Genomic DNA, 15,748 nt, shown 5'->3' with positions numbered 1-15,748 from the left:
CTGAAGGGAGTGCCCAGGAGTTCTTTTTCTATTGCCACATGTTAGGAATTGAACCGGGTGCACCATCACAATGTAATGAGAATATTTTATTAGTGTTTTCAGCCTGTGACTTCTCGTGCCCTCCCTCCCTACAAAAAAGTCCACTAAAAATGCTCTTGGGGGTGGCATCAGCAGACAGTGTTATTCTACATAAGCAAAGGGCTGTGCTGTTTCAGACTGACTACTATAGGGAACAAGCTCAAGGTACAGAAACAGTGTAATATTCTGTAATGCATTATACTATTCTGGAGTATATAATACTACACTGAGGATTGTTCACTAAGTAAAGATGGAGCTAAGAAGAGCTCAGCTGGAAGTGGACATCTAAAGACAGCGAACTGTGTTTATAGACATATGTTTGCATAACATAAACTTTGCACAAATAATGAGAAGTCTCTGAGTCACTAGTCCAAGTAATATACTGCTTTTAAGAACAGTTCATTTTTTGCACCATCAAAGATTATACTTGGGCTAACATTGGTGAGCAGCAATTTCCACAAATCAGGGCACAAGGGAGAAGGCATAGAGGTCTTTTCAGTCCCAAGGGAACCTATAAGAAAAGTTAAAAAAAAAGAGCAAGAATGTAAAAAAACAAAACAAAACAAAACACCAAAACACTTGACATTATTCGTTTTATTCACAGGCAGTTAGTTCATGTGGAGTGTAACTACCGCAGTGTCAGTGGAGGCAAGTTTGGGAGGCATTAGGCCCACAGGTGAAGAAAATAAGGAACTTTAATTAACAGAAGAAAACCTCATTTCACAGGAACAGAATATCTAGTATTTATGCACAGTCGTAGTTCTCACTTCAGCAAATATCAGCCAGCTTCTAGAGAGACAGAAAAGCTGTTCTCTTCTTTTGAAGTCTGGCTATGACAAAGCAGAAAGTGAGGAATACTACAGACTTTTGTGTAATTACTTAGATGGGAACTCGTGTTTAAACCTTTCGTGCTAGGGTCTGCCAAACCAAATTAATAAGTCAGATTTTCCCATCTGCAATTGGTGGAATTGAATATTGCACATTGCATATACAGTGACTGATATTGAGTTGTGAAACAGGCTGTGTGTTTTATTGGTTTCTGATAGGAGAAAAAGAACTACTGTTTAAAGAAATGGTGCTCATTCAAACTGCATGTAAGACCATTTTCTAAGCAAACGGTGTCTACTTGCTTTTTACTTCTAAGCTCTCACACGTCAAAAACCACCAGTTTGTCACAAAGGGGAAGTGTAAAGGGCACATGAAGAAATTAAAGAATCTGGATGCTAGATTTACTTACGTTTGCACAAGAATAGGGTACTTTCTAATCTCTTGAGCTTCTACGGGAAATACTCTGGAGGGTCAAAAGAGAATAATTGGATTACCTCAGAGATTCACAAGAAATTAGGCTTCAGTGATGCCTAGGATCAGTTAAATTAACAGGCAATATATTTCAGCTAGAATATTTGACAGTTATACAGTGAAATTCTGGCACCAGTGCATTTCCATTGGCTTCAGAAGGGTCAAGTTTTAGCTCATGTTAGCTGTAAATCCAAAATGGCACAATTACTGAATGGGCTGATTCAGGCCACCATTAGTCTCCTACAAGAGGAAAGCATGCTGCTTTCAGAAATATTTTTGTGGTCGCCACAAACTAGATTTTTCTGTGGTCAGCTCCACCTGCCAAATGTAGGTGCAGCAACAGTGCTAAAAGCAGATAAATGGGAAGCATATCACAATGTCACTTGCCAAGGCAATCAGCCCCGGTGCAGGTGCGTTGCACAGCAAGGCAGGGGATTGTGGTGCCCAGTGGGGTTCCTGCACTGGGGAAGCCCCAGAGGAGCACAGGGATGCACCAGGGTCCAGCAGCTCTCCTGAGAGTGGCTGACCAGGCGTAAGTGGGGCAGGAGTAATGGTGGCCACCCACCGCTCCCACAAAAGGCAGCCCTAGGGAGTGTTGTGACCAGGGTGGGCAGACAGGGTGCGGGGCAGTGGTTCACTCAGGAGAGCACATAGGGAAGGTGAGGGTGCTGTCACTGCCACTTCCACAGCAGGTTGTAGCCTGCTCGAAGGAACTCCAGGCATGGTATCCACCTGGCAGTGAGCTAGCTATGTCCTCGGCATTCCCTATGGTCTCTCCAGCCACAGGAAGCAACACAGCTACCCAGCCAGAGCTTCCAAGGGAACTTGTGGACTTCCAGGTCTCGGGCTTCAGGGTGCACCCACGTTTTCTGTCAGTGTCTGACAGCAGCAGTGAGTACACCTGTGGGAGGTGCACCCAGGCAGAAATGCTCAGAAAGGTGACAGCTTCAGCAGGAGGTGGGCAGGCTGAGGAGCATCAGGGAGGGGAGTAGGAGGAGATTGACTGGTGGAATCATACTCTACCATCGCTGAGATAGATACATCAGTCAACCACAACACAAGAAATGAAGGACCCCTACCCTCTTCCCACCAGGCAGAAGGAGGGGACCTAAGAGACAGGGGGAATGGAAACAGGTTTCTTCTCACAGTGGCAGGTGAACTCCCTCCCTGCCTACCTCACCTTCCTAGGTGACCTTACACTGTATGCATGAGGCTCTGAAACTTGATGGAGAGGCAAACAATGATGTTGATGAAGGTCCATCCAGGTTGGAGGGGTTGCCTAAGACAAGTCAGCCTACCCCTGTATTATGACCACCTTTGTCATAAAAAAGGATGGTTGTTGTTGGAAGTGACTCACTTCTGAGGGGAACAGTGGGACAGATAAACTGACCTGACCCAACTCGTATGGAAGTCTTCTGCCCTCCTGGAGCCTGGGTAAGAGGCGATAATAGAAAACTCACTAGCCTGGTACAGCTGCCTGATTATTATCCCTTATTGTTTTTTCAAGTTGGCAGTGATGAAGTAGCAAAGAAGTCCAAAAGCAATCAAAAGGGACCTCAGGGCCTTGGGGCAATTAGTTAAAGGATCAGGGGCACAGGTAGTATTTTTGTCTATCCTTCCAGTAGGAGGGAACAATATTGAAATAGCAGCAGACCCAGCTGATCAATACCTGTCTCTGAGGCTGGTTTCTCTGAAGCTGGTATCACTGGCAGGATTTTGGGTTTCTTGATCATGGGTTGATCTACACAACACCAGGTCTGCTGACACCTGATGGGATGTTTCTACACCAATACACACAGCATGAGGAACAAGCAAGAACTCAGTCACAGAGCTATGACATCATTGGCATAAGCAATTCTTGATGGGAAGAATCCTGTGACTGGTGTGTTATGATGGATGGCTATAGGCTCTTCAGAAAGGATAGACATAACAGGGAAGATGGGGGGCTTAGACACTGTATGTAATGGAGGGACTGGGCTGTACAGTGCTTGCAGTTGGTGATGACAAGGATGAGAGCCTCTGGGTAAGGATTAAGGGACATGCAAATAAAGTGATGTTGTTGTGGGAGTCTACTATAGGCCACCCAGCCAGGATGACAACATTGATGAATTATTTTTTTTAAGGGACAAAGAGATACCTATAGATGAGCTGCCCTTGTCCTTATGGGTGCTTCAACTTGCCAGATGTTAGCTGGGAATACTATATAGCTGATACAAACAGATCCATGAGATTCCTGAAACACCTTGATGATGACTTCTTGGTGCAGGTACTAAGGGAGGAAAAGTGACTAGGAAAGGTGCCCTCCTAGATTTGTTTCTTGTAAACAGAGAGGGACTTGTGGATGAAGAGGTGATTGGTGGCCATCTTGGCCATAGTGACCATGAAGTAGTCGAGTTTAAATTTTTGTTTGTGTTAGGAGGAAAATTGCCACCAAAACTTCAGTGCTGGATATGGGGAGATTATACTTTAAGCTGCTCAGGGAACCAGTTAATAAGGTCCCCATGGAAACTGCTTTTGAAGGCATTGGGTCCATCAGTGCTTGTCACTTTTTAAGTACTACCTCCTAAGAGCACAAGAGCAGGCAATTCCACAATGTTGGAAGTCAAGCAGGTTGGGCAGGAGGTCAGCTTGGCTGAGCAGGGATCTTCTTCTAGAGCTTGTGTGCAAAAAGAAAATCTATGGCCACTTGCAGCGGGATTGGGTGACATGTCAGGACTAAAGAGAGACTGTTTGCCATAGTAGGGAGAAAATTAGTGTGGCCAAAACTCAACTAGACTTGAAGCTGCAGGGAACAACAAAAAGGGCTTTTAAAAATATATTGACAGCAAAAGGAGGACCATAGATAACATTGGTCTATTACTTGTTGAGCATGGCTACCTCATAAATAGGTATGTAGACAAAGCAGAGATGTTCAATGCCTCCTTAACCTCTTTATTCAACACGGATGATGTGCCCTGGGACCCCCATAGCCTTGAGTTGGAGGTCTGTGACTGCAAGAGTGAAAAACTAACAGCCAGCTCTGAACTTGTGTGGGATTTGCTGCTCCAGGTGGATACATATAAGTCTATGGGCCCCAATGGGATTCATCCTACAGTACAGAAAGAACTGGTTGATGTCATTGCAAGACCTCTCTCAATTATTGTTCAATGTTCTTGGGAATCTGGAGAGGTCCCAGTTGACTGGAACGTGGCAAATGTTGTCCCAGTTTTCAAGAAGGACAAGAAAGAAGACCCTGATAATTACAGGCCTGTCAGTCTCACTCCAGTGCCTTGTAAAATTACAGAAGATTATTCTGGGAGTTACGGAAAATCAGCTAAAAGACAGTGCAGTCTTTGGCCACAGCCAACATAGGTTCAAAGGGGAAAAGTCATATTGAATGAACATTTCCTTTTATGACAAGGTTACCTATCTATTTGATCAAGGGACGTCAGTTGATGTAATCTTTTTCAATTTCAGCAAAGCTTTAGATACTCTTTCTCATAGTATCTTTCTGTTCAAAATGTACGGCATTCAGCTAGATTAATACATTATGTGATGGGTGAACAATTGACTGACAGGCTAAAAAGGTTTTAATAAATGGGGTTACATCAGGCTGGTGGTCAGTCACTAGTGGGGTTGTGCATGGCTCCATTTCAGGGCCAGTTCTCTTTAATGTTTTCATAAATTATTTGGATGAAGGACCTGAAAGTATACTCAGTAAGTTTGTGGAAGTCACTACATGGGGAGGAGCTCTTGACACCCTTGAGGGTAGAGAGTCCTTGCAGAGGGATCTTGACAAATTAGAGGACTGGGCAAGCACACATGAAATTTAAAAAGAGCAAGTGCTGGATTCTGCACCTGGGACAGCAACTCTGGCTATATACACAGACTGGGGGATAAGAGGCTGGAGAGCAGCCCTACAGAAAGAGAAATGGGTGTTCTGGTGGACAGCGAGTTGAATATGAGCCAATAGTGTGCCCTCGCCACCAGGAGAGCTAACTATATCCTGGGTTGCATCAAGCATGTCATTGCTTGCTGATTGAGGGAAAGGATTGTCCTGTTCTGCTCTGTGCTGGTGCAGCCTCATCGCAAATACTGTGTGCAGTTTGGGGTACCACAGTACAAAAAGGACATAGAACTATTCGGGAATGTCCAAAGATGGTGAAGGTTCTAGAGAGGAAGACGTATGAGGAGCTGCTGAGGTCCCTTGGTTTGCTCAGCCCAGAGCAGAGCAGGCTGAGGGGAGACCTCATGGCGGCCTGCAGCTCCCTCACGAGGGGAGCAGAGGGGCAGGCGCTGAGCTCTCCTCTCTGGGGACAGCGACAGGACCCGAGGGAACGGCATGGAGCTGGGACAGGGGAGGGTCACGCTGGGTGTTAGGGAAAGCTTCTGCACCCAGAGGGTGGTCGGGCACTGGGACAGGCTCCCCAGGGCAGTGTTTACAGCACCAAAGCTGCAGAAGTTCAAGAAGTATTTGGACAATGCTCTCAGATACTTGGTCTGATTTTTGGGTGGTCCTGTGTGGAGCCAGGAGTTGGACCTGATGATCCTTGTGGGTCCTTTCCAACTCAGCATGCTCTATGATTCTACATGACAAAATGCTAAATATAGTAGCATTTAAATGAATTTAAGTGCATTTTTAAAAATAAATTTAAAAAATATTTTTGACGACTTGTGGAACTGTAATCTTCAAAAGCAATGCCATGTATAACACAGAAAGGAAAAGCCGTGTAAGTGCATGATACAGAGACAAATTCTCATCTGTAGGTACAGAATCAACCCAGTACTACCAAGCAAGTTTTCTCTGTATTTCTATATCATAATGCAGCCCAGCATATAACCAACCATGTGTTCTACCATAAGCCTAAAATCAGATCGCTTCACCTTGACATCTTGTTTTGGCTGCACTTGCACATGCATGCGCCCACACACATGCACCCACATACATACACTCACATTCTCTTCAGTCACTTTTAATTTATGCCACAGAGCTGTATGGTCTGTCCTGGATAAGCTGTGTTAAATTAAAATTAAACATCACCAAGCTCAGCCTCCCTCTGTGAATGCTCTGCTGCAGGTGTGCAGGGGGTTAATATCAGAAATGTTCCACAGGAGGTTAGTGGGATTCAGTTTCAGCTAACATTTATTTTGCCAGCTCCTGTTCACTTTCATCTCTGCTTATGAACACTATTATCTTGTTTGTAGTAATATATATAGATCACTGCAGCTGCGCTCTGCAAAATTCATCCATTTTTTGAGCTTTGAAAAAAAAAAATCTGCAAGTCTTTTATCACAGTCCTGAGCCCTGTGAATTCACCCACCTTCCTAGTCTAGTCTCTCATACAGATTGTAAGCAGGTGTGGGTTTGAAAACCTTTCACTGAAAATGGACTGTCGGTTTTCTAATGTAACCTCACACCCAATGTGGTTTTGTCCTTTCACTCAAGACTAATTGTGAGCAATTTTTTTTTTTTTTCCCATAAAAAAAGGACTAAGTTACTTCAACTCCTTTGCTTTTTGTCTTTTCCTATTTTTAATTTCCTGTTACAGGCATTACCTTTGGCACATATATGTCATGCCCAGCATACTGTTCGTGAGACCTTCTGTCCCTTGCTCAGTAGACTGCCAATAACTATATTAATATCTAACTTACTGTAGCACTTTTTGTATCTTGCCAATATACAGTTTCCTGTCCTGGAATTAGCAGTGCTAATTATTGATGGACACTGGAAGGGATATTAGTGTATCTGACATTTTCTTTCACGACCTTGTAAGAACACACTAAATAGTGTGCTATTCCATAGACTTGATGTCTCCCAAGCAATACTTATGCTCTAAAATCCAGCCAGCCTAAAGAAGAAAATGAGTGTTTTAAAACAATTTATACAGTACAGATATCTTGAAGAGAGGATGGAAAACTGCAAAGAGGCAAGATTAGAGTTGAATTTACACTAAAATTTCCAGCATAAAGTCTTCTTGTCATATATTTTTTATGATCTGGTCCCGTGACTTTATTCTAGAAAGACTTACAAAGCAAACTCTTGGCTGTAAGTTCTTCATGTTTACCTGGCTTGCTATTACTATCATACAGCTTACAATGGAGCTATTATTCCAGCACTTCAAGGCTGTGATACAATAATTGACTTCCTTACTAGTTTCCTAGTCTTCTTCCTCTTCAAGAATCAGAAGTTGTTGAATGAGTAGGTCATAGCTCTATTCTGCTTTTCTCATTTTGAGACAGAAAAAGGCAGACTAACTTTCAAAGCCTCTACCCTAGGCTTTCAAGAAGGCAGACTGTAAAAGACAGAATAGAAAAGGAAACAAAAAGCAAATGCAATAGAGATTTAAGTAGTTTAGACCTTGTGCTCAGCAGTCTGCAAGATCAAACTCACTCCTCTCCATGCAGCAGCTGGTATCAATGCTCTTGCATTGTTCAAACAAGTTCCAGCATTTAGTGAGCTGGGACGCTGCCTTCTACTATACTTCTGTAGAGGCCGCCCCTCCAGTTGTGAATGAAGTGTGCCTTCCAGAAGCAGCTTTGCATTACTTCGACAAAGCCAGACAACACCTGCCCTCGAGGCTTAACAAAAGGTAGTAAAGGGAAGGAGAGAGTAATCTCTCTCAGGCCTCTGCTGCTATCACTCTCCCTTTATATTTCATTTAGAGCAAAACGTGAACAAAGAAAGAGTGTTAGACATGCACACTATAATGAAAATCCATGACTCGACTGTGCATTCATAATTATTTTATAAATAAATGGCTTCTGAAGAGCCACATCTGTCTCTTCCCACAGAGTGTATGTCTTTCATTAATGTATTACAGGCCAAATGAAGCCAGCCTGAGTGCTTTGCTTGCATCTTCCTCTTCCTCTCCATCATTGCCCATGGATAGGTTTTTGTGGTTCAGAGAGAGCTGCAAGCCCCACACGTCTCTGCAGGACTGATGGCTCGTCAATAACATTAGCCAGCATTATGGGCCGCATCGGTGTAGAACAGAATCAATATGGCCAAGTAAAAAGTCTAATCAGTTGACATGACCATCTTCAGCAGGGCTCACGTTACAAGAAATGAGTTTTTTTAAGGAATCAGCATCAGCACTGCTTATTCACCCCACACCAAGAAGCCTTGACGAAGATTTATTGCTTCTTGTTTTGTTAGCAGCACAGGGTGAGCTGGTAAAAGTGAAATAATCATTCAGGTTAGAAGAATAATAGGACTGGTCTCTGCAAACACTGCCCATGTTTTCTGAAGGAGCTCAAAACATCCGCTGTAGGGCAGTGTGGAAGGGAAGCAGCTTGCATTAGGAAATAAGAATAGTGTAAAGACCTAAAAACAGGGATTCATGCCATTTGTCTGACTCAGTTGCATTCTCTTTTCTCACCATCTTTTTTTTTTTTTTTTTTTTTTTTTTTTTTTTTACTGAAGGGACAGATTCAGCTCTCACTTCTACTTTTGTAAATTGAAGTCAGTTGGCTGAAAATAGGATTATTCCAGATTTCTATCAGCGTAAGCGAAAGCAGACTTTGTCAGTCATGCCTATGGCAATGTACACATCTTAAAACAAGTTTCTCACTGATGCATAGCTTTATCTACGTGGTAATTATGGAGCTGTTTTACAACCATCTCCCTTTCTCTTTCTCCTCACCCCTCTGCATGCAGATTCACCCACAACACAAGAGCAATGGGGGTGCAGCTATCAGATATTTCAATTTTATGAACTCTGCTGATCATCTGTTCTCATTTGTCCAGTCATCTGAGGGAAACCCTGTTCAATCATGTGAGGGTAAAGCATTAGTGAAATCGTTAGTGCAGCATGGGCAGGCTAATAGGCCCATGCCTCAGCCATTTTTTTGCAGGCAACATACCGCCTACATCACAGTTACTTCAGCAGTGTTATTTCCTAAACAGGTAAAAGAAAATAATTGCATCTAGGAGGCAAGCAGCTTGTTTGTGAATGGCAAAATGGAGATAACTTCTCCCATTCCACTTTGTTAGAATGAAGTAGCTGGGAAACGTTCATCAAAAAATAAATAAATCTTGAAACAGGTTAATACCTATTCAAATTACCAACAGAATCAGAAGAAAATTAAAGGACCTGATTCCTTAAGGCCTATACCGACTAGACATAAGGGAAAGAACTGGAAGTTTGATTCAGGCTTTTCAGCCACTGCCAAAACAGTCTTGATGCTCACAGGCCAGTCAGTGGTACTTGTGCACAGGAGTGGGACAAACCCGATGATCTCCTCCTCGGCAGTGGCAGCCCTTTGCTCCCAGTACAGCATTACCACCTTGTGCAATGCAGCCACAAGCAATGGGCAGCTGCCCTGACAAATTCATCTTAATTTTTCTCTCTTTGGCATGCACACACAGAGGCACACACTGTCTACAGATTTCCTTGGGGGGGGGGGGGGGGGTAAGGGGGGGAGAGAGGAGGAACTGTATTTTTTTTTTTTTTAATATTAGAGTAGTAACTATGGATTTCAGTCAAAATGGAGGCCTACAGCAGTGCGTACACACCAGCCAAGCTCTTCGTCCCCAGGAGCTGAGGTCAAGCACACATCAATAGTGAGTTTGTTCCTCAGTGGCAGAGTTCATCTCCAAGTTTCCAGCAATACCATCTGTTGAAAATGAGGCCCAATGAAAAAGCAATGAAAAAGTACCCCGGCATCCATGTGTTTTATAATTGTCCTTTTTTTTTTTCTTTTCTTTTTCTTTTTTGTTGCTGCATGAAGAAAAGCATTTTTTTTAACCAATCTAGATTCTGAACACAATGTTTTTTTCCTTTCCTTTCCTTTCCTTTCCTTCCTTTCCTTTCCTTTCCTTTCCTTTCCTTTCCTTTCCTTTCCTTTCCTTTCCTTTCCTTTTCCTTTCCTTTCCTTTCCTTTCCTTTCCTTTCCTTTCCTTTCCTTTCCTTTCCTTTCCTTTCCTTTCTCCTTTCCTTTCCTTTCCTTTCCTTTCCTTTCCTTTCCTTTCCTTTCCTTTCCTTTCCTTTCCTTCCTTTCCTTTCCTTTCCTTTCCTTTCCTTTCCTTTCCTTTCCTTTCCTTTCCTTTCCTTTCCTTTCCTTTCCTTTCCTTTCCTTTCCTTTCCTTTCCTTTCCTTTCCTTTCCTTTCCTTTCCTTTCCTTTCCTTTCCTTTCCTTTCCTTTCCTTTCCTTTCCTTTCCTTTCCTTTCCTTTCCTTTCCTTTCCTTTCCTTTCCTTTCCTTTCCTTTCCTTTCCTTTCCTTTCCTTTCCTTTCCTTTCCTTTCCTTTCCTTTCCTTTCCTTTCCTTTCCTTTCCTTTCCTTTCCTTTCCTTTCCTTTCCTTTCCTTTCCTTTCCTTTCCTTTCCTTTCCTTTCCTTTCCTTTCCTTTCCTTTCCTTTCCTTTCCTTTCCTTTCCTTTCCTTTCCTTTCCTTTCCTTTCCTTTCCTTTCCTTTCCTTTCCTTTCCTTTCCTTTCCTTCCTTGCCTTTTTTATGGGAATCTTTCTGCAGAATATTAATAGTGTAACATTAATTTAAATGGTTTATTAAAGTTAAAAAACAGTCAATTTCTATTAAGATTCCACCATTTATAGTGATTCAAGGGAATATTCTACTCTGAGTGCCTCAGGATCTTGGTATATAACATCCTCATTTGTGTTAATGGAAACTTTACTCCTTTGAATTCAAGTGGACTGAAAAGTTTCCACCAGGCACACAAGCTCTGTATAAATAAGCAGCACACAGCAAACATATTCCTTAAAAGGATTATCACTTTGACAGCTATTCAGTTGGGGTGGGTTTTTCTGTCCCCTGGAATTCCCAGCTTGCCCTCTTAACTGCACAGAAGGTAAATCTGTGTAATACTTCACAGCTGCCTTTACTGGGACCTGACACTGAGCCTACTGGATGTGCTTTCCTGGTACAAAGCACCTCGTCAAGTTTCCTGCTCTGGATGCAGTGAACACAGCTGATGAGCTGTCGTATTAAAAGTTATGAGGAAAGGATGTTCAGTCCATTACTTTCCAAACTACTGGATATGCATGGCGAAGCTGAGGAACTGAGCCAGCCAGTCCCTCTAAGCTCCCTCTCTCACATGCACAAACTGCACGGTTATGTTTACTAACACACTGCTCCCATGGCAGTCATGATATTTTTTTTTTTTTGGGGGGGGGAGGTTGTTGTTGAGGGGGAAATCTTATGCTTAATCACTGTTCCCTTGTTATTTCCTCATCACCACAGACCAAACTCAAGCCTTGTTTTTCCACTGGCACTGTGCACGCTGGCAAAGCTCCAAGGAGGTTTAAGCTGGGGCTTTGCCACCCCTCTGCCCGCAGTGGTGGGAATAGAGCCAGAAGCAAGACTTTCCCTCACCCTGCCTGCCTCAAAAGGAAAGTGTGGGGCAGTGCCACGCTTGCTGAGGAGCTGGAGGTTGGCTGAGGCTGGAGGGGCTGAGGGCTGTGGGAGGTTGAACGTGGGAGGGCTGGCATGGCACACATGCTGGGGGAGACTGGAGGCTGGGGTGCTGCATGGGGAGCTGAGGTGTTGGATTCCTGCATCCCTCCACACCACACAGTCAGTCCCCTTGCTGAGGGGCAGCCCAGGGGAAAGGCGAGCAGAGGCCAGCTTCAGCAGTGCCATGTGTGGAGCGTGTATCCAGTACTTTCTGTTTGGAATAAGGATAAGCTGTTTTCTTAAGTAGTTCAGTTAAAAGCTGCAAATATATATATTATATATATATATATATACATATATATATATTTCCCCACCCCATTGAAGCAAAACACATTTTGCAAGCAGTCTGCTTTGGAAAACTGCTGGCGCTTGGACTGGAAGAACACAATTAAAAGATGCAGTAAAAATTGACAAATCTTGGTATGTGGAGCTGAAAATACATTACAATCCCAATTGAACTATAAATAAAAACCCTAAATTAAATAAATCTTGTACAATTATGGATTAAAATATGTTTGGCTTTAATGACTTAGCATACGGGCCTTGACTGTGGAAATGGTTGCTGAGACCACATGGCTTGCACAGAGATGCAATAATAAACAAGATGACTGCTGCTGCAAGGCCATATAACCATGTTGAGGGTTGCTGCTCTTCTGGTAACGGTTTACCCTTCCTGTTCTCTGTCCAAAACTCCAGCCATTTAGCTTCACTAACAGCAAGCAGTATCAATAGTGGGCTCTGAATGGAAAAGAAAGCCGGCCCAATAATAACAAAACTCTTCAGGGAGCTTTATCAGCAATTGCTGTCATCAGATGTTGGGAAGCTGTGGCTCTTTCCTATCACCCACAGGCTGTGGCAGCATGTTGTACTCGGCAAGCTGCAAGGTGGCAAAGCCCCAAAGGTCATGCAGGGCAGATGACAGTGTGCTCCCCTGTCACAGTTCTGCGGAGCGGGGGTTTGCCAGCCCCAGTCTGCCCAGGCAGCAGAGGGGTTTGGAGGTGGAGGTGGCAGGAGAAGTGCGCACCCCTGCCTGCTCTGCCTCCTGCTTGCCCCCTTGAGTAGAGAGCACTGCCCTCTCCTTTTGGATGACAAGCAGGGATCAAAACGTTTTCCATAGCCAATGCTTTAGCTGGTGGGCCAGGACGACCTCGGCAGTCACCATTTCCCTCTTGAGAAAGGTGGAGAGTGGGTGTGGATCCAAAAAAGTTAACTATTACTGACGTGACTGGCCCAGATATCTGCTGTGCCCTACAGCTCCCTGAGCTGTCATGGCTCTCCAGCTCTGTAGCTGGCTGTCCAACCTGTCACCACGGCCCAGTAACTACATCTGCACTACACCACTCGTCCAAAGGGCAGGGCTGAGCTTGGGCACAGAAAATAGAAAAAAAACATCCCAGGAAGCTCACTTTTCTTGCCAGGGTAAGATGGAGCACGGTTTCCATTAGACAAAGCTGGTGAGAACTAGCCCAGGTGAACTAGCCCTGAAGAACTAGCCCTGGCTTCCTGGGGACATGGGTACTGTGGTGGATAGAGGCACAAAGGGGATAAGTTCCTGCAGTTGCTCCTCTCTCTGAAGCCATTCCCAGGGTACCTCACATCCTTTCTCTTAGTACTCAGACTTAATGTCTTGGCTTTCTACCCTTTGGCCAAACTTGGCTGAGGTGGGTCAGTGCATTCATACTACTGGGGAGGTGAGTGCAAGGCAGAAGATGCATACAGGCAGACCTATGCATACAGTCAGATGGTGTAACACTCATTTCCTCAGGAAAGGAGCCTGGAAAGAAAACAGCAGCCTGCTTTTCAGGCCTTCCTGCTCTCTGTTTCTCCTACTTTGTCTGAAAGTTATGGTAGCTTAAAATAATCTCTGTTCTGCATCTAGGAATTTACTTATGTTTTCTTTGAACAGCATTTTTAAAAGGTCTCCCAATTTAAAATGTAGCATGTAAATATGACTTTTTTTCTCCTTCAGCAACTATTTTCTGGAAGATCTGAAGCTGATTATATTGGGATCGTGATTACTTAGTGGCTTGACTAAACCTATTTTGCAAGTCAGCTCTGATGTGTTACTTTGAATTAAGATGAGTTTTCTCATGTTTTACGGAAAAAAAAAAGTCCAAAAAGCAAGTATTCTGTGTGTAAAAAAATTGCTCCATGAAAACTTGCCTTAACATGACATATGACTGTATTATGCAAGCTGTTTATTCACCCATTATTTTTTGTTTTATTAGACATAGTTGACCCTTTGATCTCACTGAATTAACACTTTTACTGATCCAGAGGCTGTGAGTCTAACCCTCATGATTGTTGACACTGTTTTCCTATGGCTTGGCATTTGTAATCATGCAAATTATTGCTGTAGCTTATTCATTTCTAAATATTCTCAGAATTGATTCCCTGACATGTTCTCTGTGGCTCAACAGCTTTCTCCAACTTCCACTGTATGGCTTAGCTCTTTAAAGCTTGCAATACAGTAACACAAAGTTCACATATATTTTGGCAATTTACCATCTTTTGGAAATGTCTGCTTTAGGGTCTTAGACATTGCAGGAAAAAAATAAAGTCATAGCAAAGCTTTTTCTGGGCTGTGTCCAGCCTAAGGAAAACACAAAGCTTTCAGCATAGAGTTTAGTGGATTTGTAAAGAAACTTGAAACATGGTACACCTCTTGACCTGAATTCTTGTAAGCCAATATGTGGTGTATATATACCCTAATGAATTTCTCCAGTTGCAGTTTACATTTCAGTCATGTTGCATCTACCACTGGAATCAGTGGACACTGACTGCTATAGTAGGTCAAGGGCTTGACCTTTGTTATTCTGATCTTAATTATAGGACCAAGTCAAGGGCATAGTGTCCAGTTTCATACCAGCTCCCAAGCATGTCAGGTTCTGATTAGAGCCTTCATTCACCAGGCTGGGTTGAACACATTCCGGCTAAAATGGAGATCAGTGAGTGTAAAGTTATGAGAACAGACGCCAGAGGCCATGGGAACAGGATGGAAAATTTTATATAGCAACCGTAATGTTTTACATCTTGTAAAATAACCCAGGAGATAGGAAATAATTTTTTAAATCCAAATTTCAAAGTTTGTCTTTTCTCAATTCCTAGGAGAATCTCTGGAAAACCTGCATAACTGACACCTCCCAGCCTCTTTACCAAACCATTCAGGAAGGTACATCATTGTCATTCAGCCACAAATAGAGGCTTAGAATTTTTGTCTGTATTGTATTTCAGTGCAAGGTGCCTTCTGTGAAGCACTTAGGACAGGACTTCTAGAAGAGTACAGTCTTTGTATAAAATCCTCTGCCTTAGATGTTGTAATTCTAAAACTGTACACAATTTTGATATTTTGATTTTATTTTATTTTTTGAAAGTAACATACACAAAAGAAATGGGAAAATTGGAACTGTAGAACACAGAAAAATGTGAAATTATGAGAGTGCTTTGAATTTTTAATATCACTTAAATTGGAAAGATGGAAGCCCTCTAAAACTTGTAAGTGGCTTAGTAATTTCAAATCACTTCATACTGCACATGCCCAGAGCCCTGATAACCTCCACATTCAGCTGTTTATAAGTTTTTTCTTCACACATTCCAATTACATGAAACCACTCTCTAAAATGTAGAGTGTGTGATTCATAATTATTGTAGCTCTTCTGATTATTCTGTAGGTCTTAGCGTGTGTGAAAGAATTCAAACTCTGTTACAGAGGATCAAAATATTTTGGACCAATTAAATCAAATGTTCTAACCAAGAAAACTTAATGGGGTCTTAAAACATATGTTTGGAAAAAAAAAAAAAGATAAGGAAGGTTGTTGCATAAAAAAAATAATCTTGGACAGAAAGAAAATGGTATATAATATACATCAGGGCAACTGTTACTGGCATAAGAAAGGGCAGATGAGAAGCAGAAATGACAGTCAGATATAGTAAAAGAATAGATATTTCTTTAAGACATGAGAAAATGAGTTGGCAAGATGA

The 15,748-nt window shown here is 42.7% G+C and overlaps 1 protein-coding gene across 1 annotated transcript in view; it reads right to left on the bottom strand.

Moving 5' to 3' along the window:
- Positions 1-502: 502 nt before the first annotated feature.
- BNC2 (basonuclin zinc finger protein 2) overlaps positions 503-15,748 on the bottom strand; it is a 382,991-nt gene continuing 367,745 nt past the window's right edge. The window contains exons 7-8 of the mRNA XM_066988921.1: positions 1,316-1,369; positions 503-589 (exon numbers count right to left, since the gene is read on the bottom strand). Coding sequence (XP_066845022.1) covers positions 574-589; positions 1,316-1,369 — 70 coding nt within the window. The 3' untranslated portion in view covers positions 503-573. The remainder of the gene's footprint in view (positions 590-1,315; positions 1,370-15,748) is intronic.

The sequence above is a fragment of the Anser cygnoides genome, chromosome Z (assembly GCF_040182565.1).
Source record: "Anser cygnoides isolate HZ-2024a breed goose chromosome Z, Taihu_goose_T2T_genome, whole genome shotgun sequence".
NCBI classification, from domain to species: domain Eukaryota; kingdom Metazoa; phylum Chordata; class Aves; order Anseriformes; family Anatidae; genus Anser; species Anser cygnoides.
Note: the sequence above shows the minus strand (reverse complement) of the source record. Positions and strands in the feature narration are given on the sequence as shown.